At 36.1% G+C, this 17,383-nt stretch overlaps 1 protein-coding gene across 1 annotated transcript in view; it reads right to left on the bottom strand.

Annotated features, from left to right (window-relative positions):
- Positions 1 to 17,383, bottom strand: part of ABCB4 (ATP binding cassette subfamily B member 4) — a 125,109-nt gene that overhangs the window by 99,816 nt on the left and 7,910 nt on the right. The window contains exons 3-7 of the mRNA XM_007956621.2: positions 15,434 to 15,584; positions 10,085 to 10,142; positions 8,358 to 8,549; positions 2,805 to 2,976; positions 1,525 to 1,649 (exon numbers count right to left, since the gene is read on the bottom strand). Coding sequence (XP_007954812.1) covers positions 1,525 to 1,649; positions 2,805 to 2,976; positions 8,358 to 8,549; positions 10,085 to 10,142; positions 15,434 to 15,584 — 698 coding nt within the window. The remainder of the gene's footprint in view (positions 1 to 1,524; positions 1,650 to 2,804; positions 2,977 to 8,357; positions 8,550 to 10,084; positions 10,143 to 15,433; positions 15,585 to 17,383) is intronic.

Raw genomic sequence — 17,383 nt, 5'->3', positions numbered from 1 at the left:
AAGAAAAACACCACACAATTTAGGGTGCTTCTAACAAAAAAAAAGCACTACTTTTTTTTTTTTATTTCAACCAAATGAAAAGTGAGAATGCATTAATTTTTTTTTAAAGTATGTTGCCACCAAAAAGTTTGTCTTTTTAAACACCTAAAGCACCCAACTCTTTAGAGAACTTTCGTCCTTGCAGGTGCTGCATCCATTCAGCAGAGCTGAGTCTCTGGGATCAAACCAGCATGCCATGTCTAGCACTATGATTACTCATGTGTGTCTGGGCCTCAAGGCGCTTGCAGGAAGATAGATTTGTATCTGCCCCAATGTGACACAAGGTTCCAGTGACAGTGGTGGACGTGCTGTAATTACCTTTGCTTAGGCGGCTCGCTTACCACGGCTAATGGAGCGGCACTGATTACACTGACATCCTGAGGTCCAACTGAGAGTTAATGTGGTCTGTGTGGACTATTGTGTACAGGAAGCAGCAGTGAGAGAGAAAAAAGGAAGAGGTTAAAAAACTATGAACATGTTGGTTATGAAGAGGTCTCAGGAATAGAAAAAAGAAAAATAGAAAATGAGAGGGAGGGGGTTTGGGAAGTTTTATTTATAATGCTGAAGAAGTTCCAGAGAAAATCTGTAATTTCAAATGGTTGTGGGAATCAGGAGTCTATAGAATTGCGAGAGCAAAACTTGACATGGAATCATACTTCCAGGCTATTAGGGTATGTTTTATTTATTTTATTTTATTTAAAGAAAGCTATTTGGGAACATTTAAAGAAAATGGAGTAGGCTTTAATGATGGAAATTTGTTCTGGCATTCAGGATTTTGTGTATAAAGTTTCTTTAGAGCAAGGGTCCTTGACCTGGGATCCATGATTAAGGGGTGAACTTGAATGAGAAAAAAACACATTCTTTCACTAATCTCTAACTAAAGTTTAGCATTTTCTTCAATTATCATTCACAACTACAAATGTAGTACTAGTAGTAACTATAGTTTTGTTACTGATAGAAATACCAGATATTTTAAAATATCATAATTGTTATAAATATCTTGAAATATCTTTTAGCCATGTCACTACTTTGAAATTACCACAATTATTAGACCAATGTTGTTGTTGTTGTTGTTATGTGCTGTCGAGTCAGACCAATAGTTAGATCTTACTATTTAATGTTAACAGAGGCACATATCCATTATAACACAATTTAAACAATAGTTTTATAACTGTACTTCAATATAATTGTGTTTTTAAATAATCTTACGTATTTCGTTTTACGCATTTAAAAAACATTTTTCTAAGAAGTGAATCCATAGGCTTCGTAAGACTGCCAAGGAGTCCATGGAACAATAAAAGTTAAGAATTCCTTCTTTAGAGCCTGACTTCAATTAAAATATAGCCATAAGTAAAGGGTTCTTATGTTTTGTGGGGTAGAAGTTAATACTAGAAAAGGGAAAGTAATAAACACATACCACAGAAGAAAGAACAACAAAATGTAAAAATGAGTCCTTTGAACTAGTAGACAAAGAACCTTCCTGACCTTTGCAGTTCTTTGTTCTGTCCTCCGAAAGCTATCACAGTCCTGATTGCCCCCAAAGCCTCTTCAGCCACAGCACCTGCTTTCGCATATGCAGCTAGTTCTTTGTCAGTAAAGGCTGAGAGTATCTGGACAGAAGAAAAATATTCATGACTTTTGCATGTAGAGAAAAGTCTGATTAACTATTTAACCTACTTTTTCTTCCTAAACCTTATTCTTTTCCAAATGTTGAAGTGAAGAAGGAAATGACACTCAGTGTACCAGGTCCAATGGCTACTTCTACCTCCTACTATACAGGTTGCTGTTGTTGTTGTTGTATATGCCATTGAGTCAGACCCAAGTCATAGTGACCCCTCCTTGGGTTTCTGAGGTGGTATCACTACAGAAGTAAATTGCCAACCTTCCTTGGTTAGCTCTGATCTATTCTGGTGATATGCTCCCCAAGAGTAGTCAGAAAAAGGAAATCCACACACAAATCTCCAAATTGCATTTTGAGAATAGTGTCCAGTTGCACATCTACTATTTTTTTTCTCTGCTGATTATAAAATAAAATCTTACTGCTTCAAAAGGATTCACTACCCTTTCTTTTACTATATAATGATTTTTAATTACTATGAACATAGTATTTTCAGATCTACTCATGGACACACTACTGAATAATGAGATAAAGATGTGTTGCACGCAGATGGTAAGGGAAGAACCTAAACAAAAGAGATACAAATATTTCACTTAGTAAATGATCAATCTCAGAATGAGCAAAAACTGCCAGTAAAATTTCTCAACTCTGCAACGTTGGCTGAAGTAGAGCAGGTTATGTGTACTTTACTGCAAGGCAAAACTGGCAGAGTGCCACCTGTCATAGGTAACAATTTAAAATCAATATAAAAAACACAAACTTTATTTAAAATTTTTAAATTGATTCCTGGAATAATTTAGACAAATGCTGTATTTAAAATTTTATTTCCTTAAATAAAGACATAACCACACATGCAATTTAAACTACTATGCCATAAAGTTTACTCAAAGAAATAACAGGAGCACAAAAAACCTATAATTGAGGTGAGAACTGTGACATTTCAAATCACATTCAAAATAAATTTCTTTATTAAGGCATTATATTAACAATGTGCTTTCTGATGTAGTTTCAACTGATACTCAGCACAGATTTACAAAAGTACAAGTACCAGAATCTTGCATATTAAACAAAACTCTGTAGTCATGAAAATGCCCATGCTAACACACAAGGGTTTCACATACCTTTCACATACCTAGGTTTCACATACCTTTGCCCAAACAGCTGTAGAAAGTCCCAGGATAGGGCTAATGGCCATTATCACAAGGGTGAGTTTCCATCCTCTGATGAATCCCACTATGAATCCTGCAAAAAACGTGGCTACTGCTTGAAAGAACATTCCAACTTTGTCACCAATTCCTTCACTGATTTTGGAGATGTCACTAAAAAAGATCACACCTAGGTGGTTACAGGTAGGAGGTGTTCAGTTAAAAAGGTGAATAGACATCTAACAAGCATATAGACAGGTAAAACTTGTTTGTACTTATGTAACCCTCTTTCAGAATCTAAGCTTCTTGAATAATATTACCTCACCTAAACACTGCACAAAGGAAGAAATTCAGGATTAATTCCTGCTTCTAAGAAGTTAATATCATTAAAATTAATATTACTGAAACAGTTAATCCTATTTAAAGAAACATTAACATTTTGAAGATCCAAGTCAATTTGTCTAAAGACAGCAATTAGGAAAGGTACTGCAACAATAATAGGGAAGGGCTTCTTGCTTCTACTCTTGCCTTTATTCTCCATACAATAGCCAGTGTGCGCCTTTGAAAATAGAAATTTGATCATATTTCTCCCTGGATTGGAAGCATCTAATGGCTGCTTATTTCACTTAGAGCTAAAGCCAAAGTCATTATCAAAGCCTGTTGTTATTAGGTGCTGTCAAGTCGGCTCTGACTTACAGCGACCCTGTGTACAACAGAATGAAACACTCCCTGGTCCTGCACCATGCTCAAAAGCATTGCTATGCTTGAGCCCATCATTGTAGCTACTATGTCAACCCATCTCGTTAAGGGTCTTCCCCTTTTTTGCTCACTCTTTACTGGTCTTCCCTGTAGGCATAGGGATATTATCTTATCACTGACAGCATTGTACTTCAGGGCAGATCTTGAAATATTCTTTTTGCTACTAAATGAGATGTCATTCCTTTTTAATTTGTCATTGCTGGCATAATAGACCATATGACTGTTTGATCCAAAATGGCCAATACCAGTCAATTTCAGCTCACTAATGCCTAGGATATCGATCGTTATGCATTTCATTTCATATCAAGGCCTAAAAGCCTTTCTTTTTTTTATCGTACTGCTTACTATGCCTTTGCACAGCTGATGCCCTGCCTGTAATATTTCATCCACAGATAGCTATTACCTCCCTCCTCCAAATTTTTATTCAATCGGCACCTTCACAATGACTCTCTCATTTAAATTTGCAACGCTTCTCCATTTCCTGGTCATTTCCAATACTTCTTGCCTATTCTACTTGCTTTAAAGCATTGGGCAGCTAACCACAAGGTTAGGGGTTCAAACCCACTAGCCACTCTGCAGGAGAAAGATGAGGCAGTCTGCTTCTGTAATGATTTACAGCCTTAGAAATCCTATGGGGCAGTTCTACTCTATCATAGGTTGCTATGAGTCAGAATTGATTTGATGGCAGTGGGTTTTAGGCTCTATTTGGTATTTGTCATTTAACTTATTTATTTATTCCATTTATTGTTTATCATCTATCTCCCCCTGCTGGAACGTAAGCACAAAAAGGTTGGAGATCTTTCTTTTGTTCCCTGACTTATCAGGAACATCTGGAACAGTGTTTGGCACAAAATAGGACCTCAAATATTTGCTGAATAAGCAAAGAGTCAACAGTTACTAAGACAAGTCTCTCTGTGAATACATTCAATCCTTTTTCATTCATTCAACTGTCTTTATTAAGTATCTAGCACATGTCAGGCCTTGGGGTAAACTCTGTGAGAGATGAAAAATACAATATATGAGCCCTGTCCTCAAATGAACCTACTATATAACTAGAGAGAAAAACAAAAGGATGCAGAAAATACATTATGGCATAGGCTGTAAATGTTTCTAGAAACGGTCAGCAGACAATCTATTCTCCATATACATAAAATGCTTAAACTATTTTTCTCTTGGAAAAAATCTTGACAAATTTTCACATAATTTTGTTGTTGTTAGGTGCCATAGAGTCAGCTCTGACTCATATCAACCCTACACCATCCTTACAATCCTTGCTATGCTTGAGCCCATCATTGCAGCCACTGTGACAACCAATCTTGTTAAGTGTCTTCTCCTACCCTCTTTTTTTTCACTTACCCTCTACTTTGCGTAGTGCCGAAGGCATTTGACTGCTAACCAGAGGGCTGGCAATTCAAACCCACCAGCCACTCCTCAAAAGGAAGGTTGGGCAATCTATTTCTGTAGTGATATTGCATCAGAAACCCAAGGAGGGGTCGCTATGAGTCGGGTCCAACTCGACAGCAAACAACAACTGCTTTACCAAGTATGATACCTTTCTCCAGGGACTGATCCCTTCTGATAACATGACCAAAGCAGGCGAGAGGAAGGCTGGCCATTCTCGCCTCTAAGCAGCATTCTGGCTTCACTTATTCCAGGACAGATTTGTCCGTTCTTCTGGCAGTCGATAGTACTTTCAGTATTCTTTCCCAACAACATAATTCAAAGGTATCAACTCTTCTTTGGTTTTCGTTACTCATTGTCCAGCTTTCACATGCATATAAGGCAACTGAAAATACCATGGCTTGGGTTAGGCGCACCTTAGTCTTCAAAGTCACATCTTTGCTTCTTAACACTTTAAAGAGGTCTCTTGCAGCAGAGTAGCCCAGTGTTATATGTCTAGGAGCTCTGGTGGCATAGTGCCTAAGGCATTTATTTGACTGCTAACTTCTCAGAAGGAAGGTGGGGTAATCTACTTCCATAGTGATACCACCTTGGACACCCAAGGAGGGATCGCTGTGAGTCGGATCCGACTCGACAGCAGTGAGTTTTTATATGATGTCTGATTACTTGACTGCTGCTTCTGTGGGTGTTGATTGTGAATCCAAGTAAAATGAAATCCCTGACATCTTCAATCTTTTATCCATTTATTGTGATGTAGCTTATTGGTCTAGTTGTAAGGATTTTTACTTGCTTTATGTCGAGGTGTAATCCATACTGAAGACTGTAGTCTTCACTCTTCATCAGTGTTTCAAGTCATCTTCACTTACAACAAGCAAGGGTGTGTCACCTGCATATTGCAGGTTGTTAATGAGTCTTCCTTCAATTCTGATGCTGCATTCTTCTTCGTATAGTCCAACTCCCAGATTATTTGCTCAGCATACAGACTGAATAAGTATGGTGAATAAGCCATGATGCACACCCTTTCTGATTTTAAACCATTCAGTATCCCTTTTTTCTGTCTGAATGACAACTCTTGGCCAATGTACAGGTTTCTTATAGCACAATTAAGTGTTCTGGAATTCCCAATCATAAGTTGTTATGATTCACACAGTCAAATGCCTTTGTGTGGTCAATAAAACAAAGGTAAACATCTTTCTGGTATTCTTTGCTTTTAGCCAAGATCCATCTGACATCAGCAATGATATCCCTTGTTCCTCTTCTGAACCCAGCTTGAATTTCTGGCAGTTCCCTGTCAATATACTGCTGCAACCATTTTTGGATTATTTTTTAGCAGGATTTTACTTGCATGGGATATTAATAATATTATTTGATAATTTCCATACTCTGTTGGATCATCTTTCTTGGGAATGGGTACAAATATCAATCTCTTCCAGTCAGTTGGCCAGGTAGCTGTCTTGGTATAAACAAGTAAGCACCTTCAGTGTTACATCCATTTGTTGAAACATCTCAATAGGTATTCTGTAAATTCCTGGAGCCCTGTTTTTCACCAATTCCTTCAGTGCAGCTTGGACTTCTTCCTTCAAGCCATTGGTTCTTATCATATGTTATCTCCTGAAATGGTTGAACATCAACCAATTCTTTTTGGTACAGTGACTCTGTGTATTCCTTCCATATTCTTTTAATGCTTCCTGCATTTTTCACTATTTTGCCCATAGAATCCTTCAATATTGCAGTCTAAGGATTGAATTTTTTCTTCAGTTTTTTCAGCTTGAAAAACACCGAGCATGTTCTTCCCCTTTGATTTTCCATCTCCAGGTCTTTGCACATTTCATTATAATACCTTACTTTGTCCTCTCAAGGTGCCCTTTGAAATGTTCTGTTCAATCTTTTATTTCATCATTTCTTCCCTTTGCTTTAGCTACTCTATGTCCATGAGCACATTTCAGAATCTCTTCACACATATATGTTGGTCTTTTCTTCCTTTCCTGTCTTTTTAGTGACCTTTTTTCTTTTTCTTCACATATGATGCCCTTGATGTCATCCACAACTCATCTGGTCTTCACTCACTGGTGTTCGCTGCATTAAATCAATTTTTCAGATAGTCTCTAATTCAAGTGGGATGTAATAAGGTCGTATTTTGGCTTTCATGGACTTGTTTTAATTTTCTTCAGCTTCAACTTGAACTTGCATATGAGCAATTGTTGTTCTGGCCCACAGTCAGCTCCTGGCCTTATTTTGACTTATGATACTGAGCTTTTCCATTTCCTCTTTCCACAGATGTAGTTAATTTGATTCCTGTGTATTCTATCTAATGAGTCCCATATGGATCGTCACAGTTTATGTTGTTTAGAAAGATATTTGCAATTAATAAGTCATTGGTCTTGTGTAATTCTATCATGTGATCTCTGGCATCATTTCTATCACCAAGGCCATATTTTACAACTACCAATACTTCTTCTTTGTTTCTAACTTTCACCTTCTAATCACCAGGAATGATCAATACATTGTGATTGTATGTTTGTTCAATTTCAAGCTGCAGAAGTTAAAAATCTTCAATTTCTTCATCTTTGGCTTTAGTGGCTGGTGAGTAAATTTGAATAATAGTGGTATTAACTGGTTTCCCTTGTAGGCCTATGGATGTCATTCTATCACTGATAGCATTGTACTTCAGGATAGATCTTGAAATGTTCTTTCTCACAATGAGTGCAACATCATTTCTCTTCAAATTGTCATTCCTATCATAGTTAATCATGTTATTGTCTGATTCAAGATGCTTAATACTAGTCCATTTCAGCTCATTAATGCCTAGGATATCAATCTTTATGAGTTCCATTTCATTTTTTGACAATTTCCAATTTTCCCAAATTCACACTTTATGCATTCTACATTCCAATTATTAATGAATGTTTACAGCTATTTCTTCCCATTTTGAGGCATTCCCCATCAGCAAATAAAGGTCCTGAAAGCTTTATTCCATCCATATCAGTAAGGTCTACTCTACTTTGAGGAAGCAGCTCTTCCCCAGTCATATTTTGAGTTCCTTCCAACCTGAGGGGCTCATCTTCTGGCAATATATCAGAAAATACTTCACAGATTTTCATCAAGTTTTCCAGGAATATATCAGACAGTGTTTCACTGCTATTCATAAAGTTTTCAGTGGTTAATTTTTTCAGAAGTGGATGGCGCCATCCTTTTTCCCAGTCTGTCTTAGACTGGAAGCTCTGCTGAAACCTGTCTAGCATGGGTAACCCTGCTGGTATTTGAAATACCAGTGGCATAGCTTTGAGCATCACAGCAACACAAAAGCCACCATAGTATGACAAACTGACAGATGAGCAGTCGTTCACATAATTAGTGATTCATTTATGAAACTATGACATTGGCAATACACTTACTCTGTTAGGCGTGTGTTAAGTTCTGTAGTGTCGTTGATATCAAACCAGCCTATTTCCTGTCGTAGAATAGCATGAAAAAATTTGTGCCTAATTTTCTTAATCTGTCGTCCAGCTGCTAAAGTCCAAAATGAAACTTGAATGTAGGCAGCAATAAGAACTCCAGCACCTAAACCTGAGTAATAATATGCATATCTGGAAAAAAACAAAATTAGAAAGACAATTTTAAATACTGTCCTTTACTCATCTCTTTCAGGAGAATGCTTACTAATGGAGAATTGATCAGTTTAGAAAAGACTATAGGGCATTATGTCAAATACACATTTTAAAAGTTTTTTCTTTTTTTTAAATTGTAAGAGAATAAGTTCCATGATACTCTCTATCTACTTGAATTAGTAGCCAAAGAAAACAGAAAATTTTTTATGGTTAACTACAGAAATGGCTGTCAATAATTCATTTTTAACTGATATTGGCAACTAGATACAATTTAAGTCTTATCATAATATGCTAGACTCGAACATCTTATTGAACTGATAAAGTTCACTATTCACATATTTCACATACAAGAGTAAATAGATCAAGTATCTGAAATGGTTCTTAAAGTAAATCTTTCTATATTGCTTACAGAAATCTCTTCCTATTTGGCAGAATTTGAAAAATATTTTTTAAAAGTTAATATGCTAAAATGTTATGAAATCAAAGCAGTTTGGGTTGAAGGCTTAACCAAATTAGTATTATATTGTTGTTGTTGTTGTTGTTAGGTGCTGTTGGTTCTGACTCATAGCGACCCTATGTACAAGAGATCAAAACACTGCCCCGTCCTACACCAGGCTCACAATCTTTGCTATACCTGAGCGCATTGTTGCAGCCACTGTGTCAATCCATCTCATTGAGGGCTTCCCCCCACCCCTTTTTTTTAAAAATTAAATAAAAATAAGCTTACTGCCATGGAGTCGGATCCGACTCATAACAACCCCTCCTTGGGTTTCCAAAGTGGTATCACTACAGAAGTAGATTGCCCAACCTTCCTTCTGAGGAGTGGCTGGTGGGTTTGAACCACCAGCTTTCTGGTTAGCAGTCAAATGCTTTTGGCACTATACCACCAGAGCTCCCAAATTAAATTAGTATCTTTAAAAATAATAAATGCAGTTTCAATACTTCAAATATATTTTACCTTATTTTACAAACTATTTTCAGATGAAGTCTTTCAGGTCTGCTTCAGTGTGGAGTTAGTACTATTTTAATCACCAACATTAATTGGTATACAAATATTATGCTACAGGCTTTTGAGATTTTTTTAAAGAAGTCTGAAGAAGAGGGGAGAAATGCCACAGATAATGCATTCCAATTTTTTCAACTGATCTATTGGATAGATTGATAAAATTGGAATATGGATGTAGATTAAAAGAAAAGTATTATACTAATATTAATTTTTTTAATGATGAAAACTGTACTGTGGTTACATAAGAAAATACCTTTATCCTTAGGAATGTAACTGAAGTATTTACCAGTAAAGGGCCATGATATATGCAACCTTCTTTCAAATGGCTCAGACAGTGGGGAAGAGAGGCCACAAATGATAGCATAATTGGAACAAAATGTTAATGACAGGTAAAGGGTATACAGATGTTCTTTCTACTATCCTTACAACTTTTCCATAAGTCTGAAATTATTTTCAAATAAAATATTTTAAAAACTATGCCATAAAGATACATATATTAACCAATTACCTAGTCATTTCTTCTTCCAGAATTCTGCCTGGATTTAACAGCGACAACGAGAAATTCACTAAATAAATACAAAATAAAACAAAAACAAATTTTAAAGGCTGAACAATTAATAGGCCTCACCAGCTCTTCAAAATCTGTTAATAATTTAAAGAAATGAAAGCTAGAAGATGCTGCAGTGAAGGTTCTCAAGAAAACCCACTCTTTTGTCTTCACACTCATTGATAGCCTGTCAGCTGCTGAAGGGCAAGGGACGGGGAGCATAGAACATACAGAAGGCAGGGGGAGAGAGAAATAGTCAAAACAGAAACATCGCTTCAAGTGGCATAGACAAGCTGTTTCCTAGCTACCCTGTATTCTTATATTTTAAAGAAATAGTAATTGGAAAGAAATATATTGCCTATTAATTTAAGCTACTTTTATTAAAATGTCACTGTGCATTTGCTGGTTTTCATGTCTATCTTTAATTATTATAAAATTATATATAACACAATATTTGCCAATCTAACATTTTTCAGGTATATAATTTTATAATATCAATTACATTAATCATGTGCAACCATCACCCATAATCATTGCCAAATTTCCTGCAACCATAAACAAACATTCACTGCTTTCTAAACAATGGGTTTTAATAATAGCTCACATTTATGGAGCATTTATTATATTCCAGGCACTGTTTTGAGCACTTTATATGTATTAAATCATTTAACTTTCACAACACTATGAGGTATGATTATTTTATAAATTTCCATTTTACAGAGGAGAGAACTGAGGCAGAGAAAGGTTAAAGTAATTTACCCAAAGTCATTCAGCCATCAAATAGCAGATTATTGCCAAGACAATCTGGCCTGTGATTCTACCTACTATACTATACTGACCAATTTACACAGTAATGATTCACTTTCAATTTTTAAAAGCACAAAATGAGAAAAATCAAAAGAAAACAGCAGGTATCTACCATATTCACAAAGTAATACAGTAAAACATACAGTATAGATATTTCTCATTTACCATGATCCTAGAAGAGAAATCTCTGTTCTTTTATCATGTATAAATAGTCCAGAGGTCATGTTTTCTAGGTGCTATAGGCTTTTCCAAAGGGGAATAAGGTTGAAATTTATTTAAAACTTAAACTACAGTCAGGATCAATTACTAGGCTTATTAGCCCTGATTTGACAGAAAATTTCCCTCAAGATTTTAACTTCTACTGATATTCAGTGTAAAGTGTTTCTGCTTATTAATTTAGCTCTTTATCAGCTACCAGATCCTTACAGAATTATTTTTTAATTTCATTCTTATCAGTTTAGTTCTGTGTTCTCATTTCCTACTCAAGTTCTTAAATATGGCACCTCTGATACATCAAATTACAACTGTGTTTGGAACTAGAGGCCCAAAAGCTGTCTTAAAGTGTTCTCACAGCTATTTTCTCTAATATTTATTGATCATTACCATATTCCAGAACTTTACATAAATCATCTCATTTAATTCAATCAGTAAGTGTACAATTACTTTTCAAAGAAGAACAATAAGGATTATAGAGGTTAAGTAACTTGCCCAGGGTCATGCAGGTACTGAATGAAGGATCTAAATAACAAGTGTATAAGGTAAGGATTAAATAGGGAAACATATTGCTAATTATCAATTTTGTGTCACAGAGTGAATCAGTGTCTGTCTTCCTTGATTCAGCTTAGGGCTTCTTTTATCATAGAAGACTATTCAACACAAAGCAAAGAGCTGGTGTTTTTCAGTCAGCCTGGCAGTATAGACAGTTAATTAAGGTAACTTAGGGCTCAAAACTGTCTTTCCCTTTAACCACTAAGCAATGCAAGGAAATTCAGGGTAAAGAGATTTTTCCACAAGTTTCTAGATTATTATGTTCACACAGATTTAGTATTAAAGATATCAATTCCTAGCACTCTGCAGGAAAAAAAAAAAAAACTGATTTATATGACTCTGTCCTCAAGTTCTAGATACAGAATATTTTGTGCATAGTTTCTGTACAACTGAGCCATTGTGAGGGAACAACCCTGTCACCAAGTAGTTTTATGCCGTTGAAAAGTACTGGCTCTGTTCACAAAGGCAAGTCATTATCAGATCCTCCTGCAATTTAAATATTTTTTTCTTTTAACATTCCCTTCTCATTTGGCTCCCATTAAGTCTAGCTGTCCAGAAATCCAGCAACTCGAAAGAATAGACTCTAAAAAACATCTCTATGAAATGAACTAGTGAGCTGAGCTAAGTGCTCTATCTGCTCCCAACCCCTGTGTTTTTTGCTAACCTCTATAACTCTACACAATTCAATGAGCCTTCTGGATTTAGAGTGAGTATTCTTTAAATCCCAACTCATAATGACCCTATAGGACAGAGTACAACTGCCCCATAGGGTTTTTTAGGCTGTAATCTTTATAGAAGCAGATCATCAGTACAATTCTCCCATGGAGAGGCTGGTGGGTTCAAACTGCTGACCTTTTGGTTAACAGCTGAGCACTTAACCATTGTACCACCAGTCAATGGCACACAACAATATTCTTTGAATATTTCATTTTCTCAAAAGAGGTGTGAGGATATTATCTTTATAAACGACCAAAGAGTGAACTGGAAATTCATAACTTGAAGGATTTCACATTCCAGACCTTCCAAGACAGCCAAAAGACCTAATGACAAATGTGTTTATAAGGACCAAGGTTCATTAACAAAACAAGAGTGTTTATAATTTGGAGGCTACTGAAACAAATTAAATTCATAATTTTTGTGAGCTTATCACTACTCGTCTGTCAGTTTGTCGTACTATGGCGGCTTGTGTGTTGCTGTGAGGCTGGAGGCCATGCCACCAGTATTTCAAATACCAGCAGGGTCACCCACGGTGGACAGGTTTCAGTGGAGCTTCCAGATTAAGACTGGGAAGAAGGAAGAGGCCATCCACTTCTCAAAGAATTGGCCAGTGAAAACCTTATGAATAGCAGTGAAACACTGTCTGATATATTAGTGGAAATCTTTATTGTGAGGCTGGCACAGGACCAGGCAGTGTTTTGTTCTGTTGTACACAGGGTCACTATGAGTTGAAGCCGACTGGACAGCACCTAACAACAACAACAACAACAACATATCATTCCAGCAATCACAGGTCTGCTTGTACCTTTCCCCCCAAAGACCTTGAATTTGACCTTGGACACAGCACATGGCACCTGTCTGCCATGTCCAGCTTCAAAGCCATTTAGTTGCATAATTAGAAATAAGTAGAAAACAAGCAAACTCTTCCAAGTAAGAAAAATTTGCAATTATTCTAGTATTAGTAAAAACAAAAACAGAATTGATTAAACTGGTTCAAAGTAAAATTAAAAATGATAATTGAGTTGCATTGTAGTAATTTGACGTTTTTTAATCCTAAATTGAAATCAATCTTAGATTGATGTATTCTAATGTTGATTTCATCCTGCTTTAGATATTTTCAAAAATTAATATGTATTTGATCCAGAGATCTTTTGAGAAATAAAGGACAACAAACGAGATAATTATCTCATATTTCCTTAGTTGTTTTTTTTTTAACTCTCATGTCTTACTCCAATTTTACATTTACAGTGTTTGTGTTAAAGTTTTGGTCACTGGTCAAACACAAGCAATACATTTAGAACTTTTCAAAAATACATTTTTTTTTTCCTAGATAAAGCACAATTTTTCACATTGGCAATATAACATATATGGTAATGAATATGATCTGAATGGCAGAAAGACCCAAGTTTAAATTCTGTCCTGATATTCATTAGCTGTGTAACTTCGGACAAGTCCCCTCTAAACCTCAGTTTCCTTATATGTTGCAGAAGATAATAATACCTACTTTGTAGCACTGTTCTTGGAGGAATTAAGCGAAATAGTTATGCAAAGTACTTCGCATAGTACCTAGTACATAGTAAACATAATGAAAACATGCTATTATTGCTGTTACTTTTACTATAGAGATGCTGTACAGAGACAACAACAGTATTTATTTTTTTAAAAAAAAAAAAAACCTATTTTTATGGGCAATATCAAAAGATATTTATACTGGATTTCTCAAGGCATTAACACTTACTGATATTTATGCAAGCAGATTCCATTGTATAAATCAAGCAATCATATTCTCTTAGATAATTATGCTTAAGCCCTAAGATGCTAACATGTAGTTCTCAATCAATGAACATGAAATGTCAACTGAACATTCTTACTGAATGTTGACTAAGTAATAGAGTTTATTTTTTCTTAGGTATCTTTGCTATGAAAACTACCTTTCTTGATCAGTTTTGTTTCCCTTATGTACCATCATCCTTACACCAATAAAGCTTCACTCAGTTTCATCCAACCTGATGCTGTAGGAGGAACAACCACTCAGGCTTAGTAGGAAGTGCATATATTTTCCTTTTTCTGCTGCATTTAGCCAATATGAAAATAACTATATCCATTGGAGCCTCTATGCTGTTGCCAGGGTCTATCTTATAAACAAAACTAACTTATACCGAAAACCAAACCCACTGCCATCAAATCAATTCTGACTCACAGTGACCCTACTGGGTTTCCAAGATGGTAAATCTTTATGAAAGTAGATTGCCCCATCTTTCTCCCACAGAGCAGCTGGTGGGTTTAAATCACCAAACTTCTGGTTAGCAGTCAAATGCCTTAAGCACTGTGCCACCAGAACTCGTTAAAACTAATTTATAGGACTCCTTTTTGTTCTTTAATTGAAATTTAAATGATCTGTGTTTGAGGAGTTTTCTGGGGCTTTTACATCTCCTTTGTGATATCTGTTCCTTGGTTCAGTGAGTTTTAAAACACATCACTCTCATATCAAATCCATTTACTTTTTAGTGAAGTGTTCTATCAAGTTCCAGTCAATCTACTTTATCTAAAAAGTAGAGACAAAAACTTTTTTCTTTAAAAAAAGGAATAGAAAAAAAGAAAACCTAGAAACAACATCTATAAGTTGAGCACACCTACAAAGCACTGCCATATTAACTGAAGTGTTTTGAAATCCATCAGAAATCACTAATGGGAGGGGCATTACTTCATTCAAGTTCCACAATGCTGTACAATTCAGTAGAGGGAATTCTCTAATTTATTTGGATGAAACATTTTTTATAAATTTCCTTATGCTGTATAAAACGTTAAAACATTAAATAACATAATGTATTTCTTGATGTGTAAATGAACTGTATTTGAGGAGCTTTCTGAGAAGTTTACAATTCCTATTAATATCTGCAGTCATTTTACATGTCTAAGTCATTAAACAAGTAGATAATGGGTACCAAAATAAATTTCCAATATTTCACCCAGTTAAATGCTATAAATTAATAAATAAATAAATTGAGAAATGCTTACCTGGAAAGGAGAAGTTTCCTGCAATATTAACAAAGCTATCAGTCATTTGTCCAAATACTATCATCATGAGGGGAAGACCTGATCCATGAGCTATGGCCATGATGGTGCCCAGGGACATAAATAATTTATCCTGCCAATCAGAGTATCGAAACTGAAAAATGGAAGCAAAATAATACTTAGCTTGTGGAATGGAATTTCTGTTTTTCTAAACTTACATGTTATTTGAATTTTTATTTAAAGCCAGCATATTTTTTAATAGTTGCAAATGAAGACATTAGGAAAGAAGATTTCCAATCCAAATCATTCACAGGTTAATTTCATGACTCTATATTTATTTTGCATTCTGTGAAGAAATCAATCTAACTCTGTTTAATCAGTATCTTACTTAGATGAATAATTACAATGCAATCAAATGGGATAAAGGTTTGTGTTCTCTTTCTGGGCTCCTGAGGTAATGAAGTAAGAACAGCTAGGACCTTAAGAACACAATCACATACACATACCAACACCCTTTAAGATAGCATTCAAACTATTTCAGGAGGAGAATTAAAATTAGGAGGAAAATAGATCCTCTGAGTTTTGAGGATAAGAGTCCTTTAAGAAGTTTAAATGAACTTTTAAAAAGCAGCTCAGAGTGAAAGTGAATAAATATCATAGAGTTGCTATATCTGTACTTTTGGATTTCCTGGGTGGTGCAAACAGTTAATACATTCAGACGTTAATTAAGTGGTTAGAGGCTTGAGTCCACCCAGAGGCACCTTAGAATAAAGGTCTGGCAATCTACTTCTGAAAAAAAATTAGTCATTGAAAACCCCAAGGAGCACAGTTCTACTGTGACACAGATGGGGTTGCCATGAGTTGGAGTTGATTAGACAGCCAACTGGTTATACATGTACTTTAGAAAAGTATTTCTTATGGAGATGATGGTCACATAGAATATTGAAGGATAAGGGCAAGTTAGGAGGAGAAGACTCAGGGATGTGGGGATGTTTAGGCTTAGGACAGCAAGGCTTCTAAAAACTGTGTGGAATCTTCAAGTAACTCCATGCAGTTGGTATTCTGGAGTGCACAGTACAAGGTGGGCCTGGTGTGATGGGCCATATGTGTTTCTTATGGATCTTAGACTTGGTCCCATCTGCAGAGGGGAGAGGTGATTCCAACTGTCATGGTACACAAACTCCCAAGAACTAATCAGAAGAGCAGTGTCATAACACTTCAAAATACTCCCTCATTTGTGTCTAGTCCTTTCATCTTTCTCATCTTCTCTAGTTTTGATTGACTGATTTATGGTTCTATCTTTCTGTTCTTCTTTCCATCTCTGACTGCCAGACTATATCTTACTTCTCTAATCTTTCCATATATTGAGTTTCCTTCCAATCTCTTGGATATAATCCCCTTCTAAAACTTTCTCCTCTACTCCTCCCACCACCCACTTTGAGGGACAGAGAACACTCAGCTCATCGGAAGAATGGGTAGTAAGTCAGGCTTGGTAGAGTGGAGTTCATCAGAGCTGACTGTGAGTCAGACTGGGTCAATATCCCAGGACATCATACAGGTTGGAAGCACGTGGGGCATGGCAAGGTAGTGTTTGGAAGAGGGATAGTGTGCAAACTGTTCTCAAAGAGGTCCAGAAGTTCAGTCTGGGGAGGCCAAATTCCATCATCAAACGCACCCGGTTAGCAAGGGTGCCAAAGAAGACAAAAGATCAGAAGCCAGGCAGAACTTGGACAGAACATGGGGGTGGATAAAGTCAAGAATAAATCAGGAAGAGTTCCTAAAAATACTACCAAGAACCAGTATCCCCAAGTTTCATCTTTAGAGACCCCTGGGCAAGGGGTCTATTAGCCCCTAGGGCCTATCAGCCACAGTTAAATGCTCAGGGTCAGGAGGTCATGTAATAATCTCCTTACCAAGCATTACATGAAATCGAGGAACATTTTAAAAGCTTTC

Source organism: Orycteropus afer, unplaced genomic scaffold, assembly GCF_000298275.1.
Source record: "Orycteropus afer afer isolate SDZICR_OR568_19922 unplaced genomic scaffold, OryAfe1.0 scaffold00644, whole genome shotgun sequence".
NCBI lineage: Eukaryota > Metazoa > Chordata > Mammalia > Tubulidentata > Orycteropodidae > Orycteropus > Orycteropus afer.
This window is presented reverse-complemented; position numbering and strand designations above follow the sequence as displayed.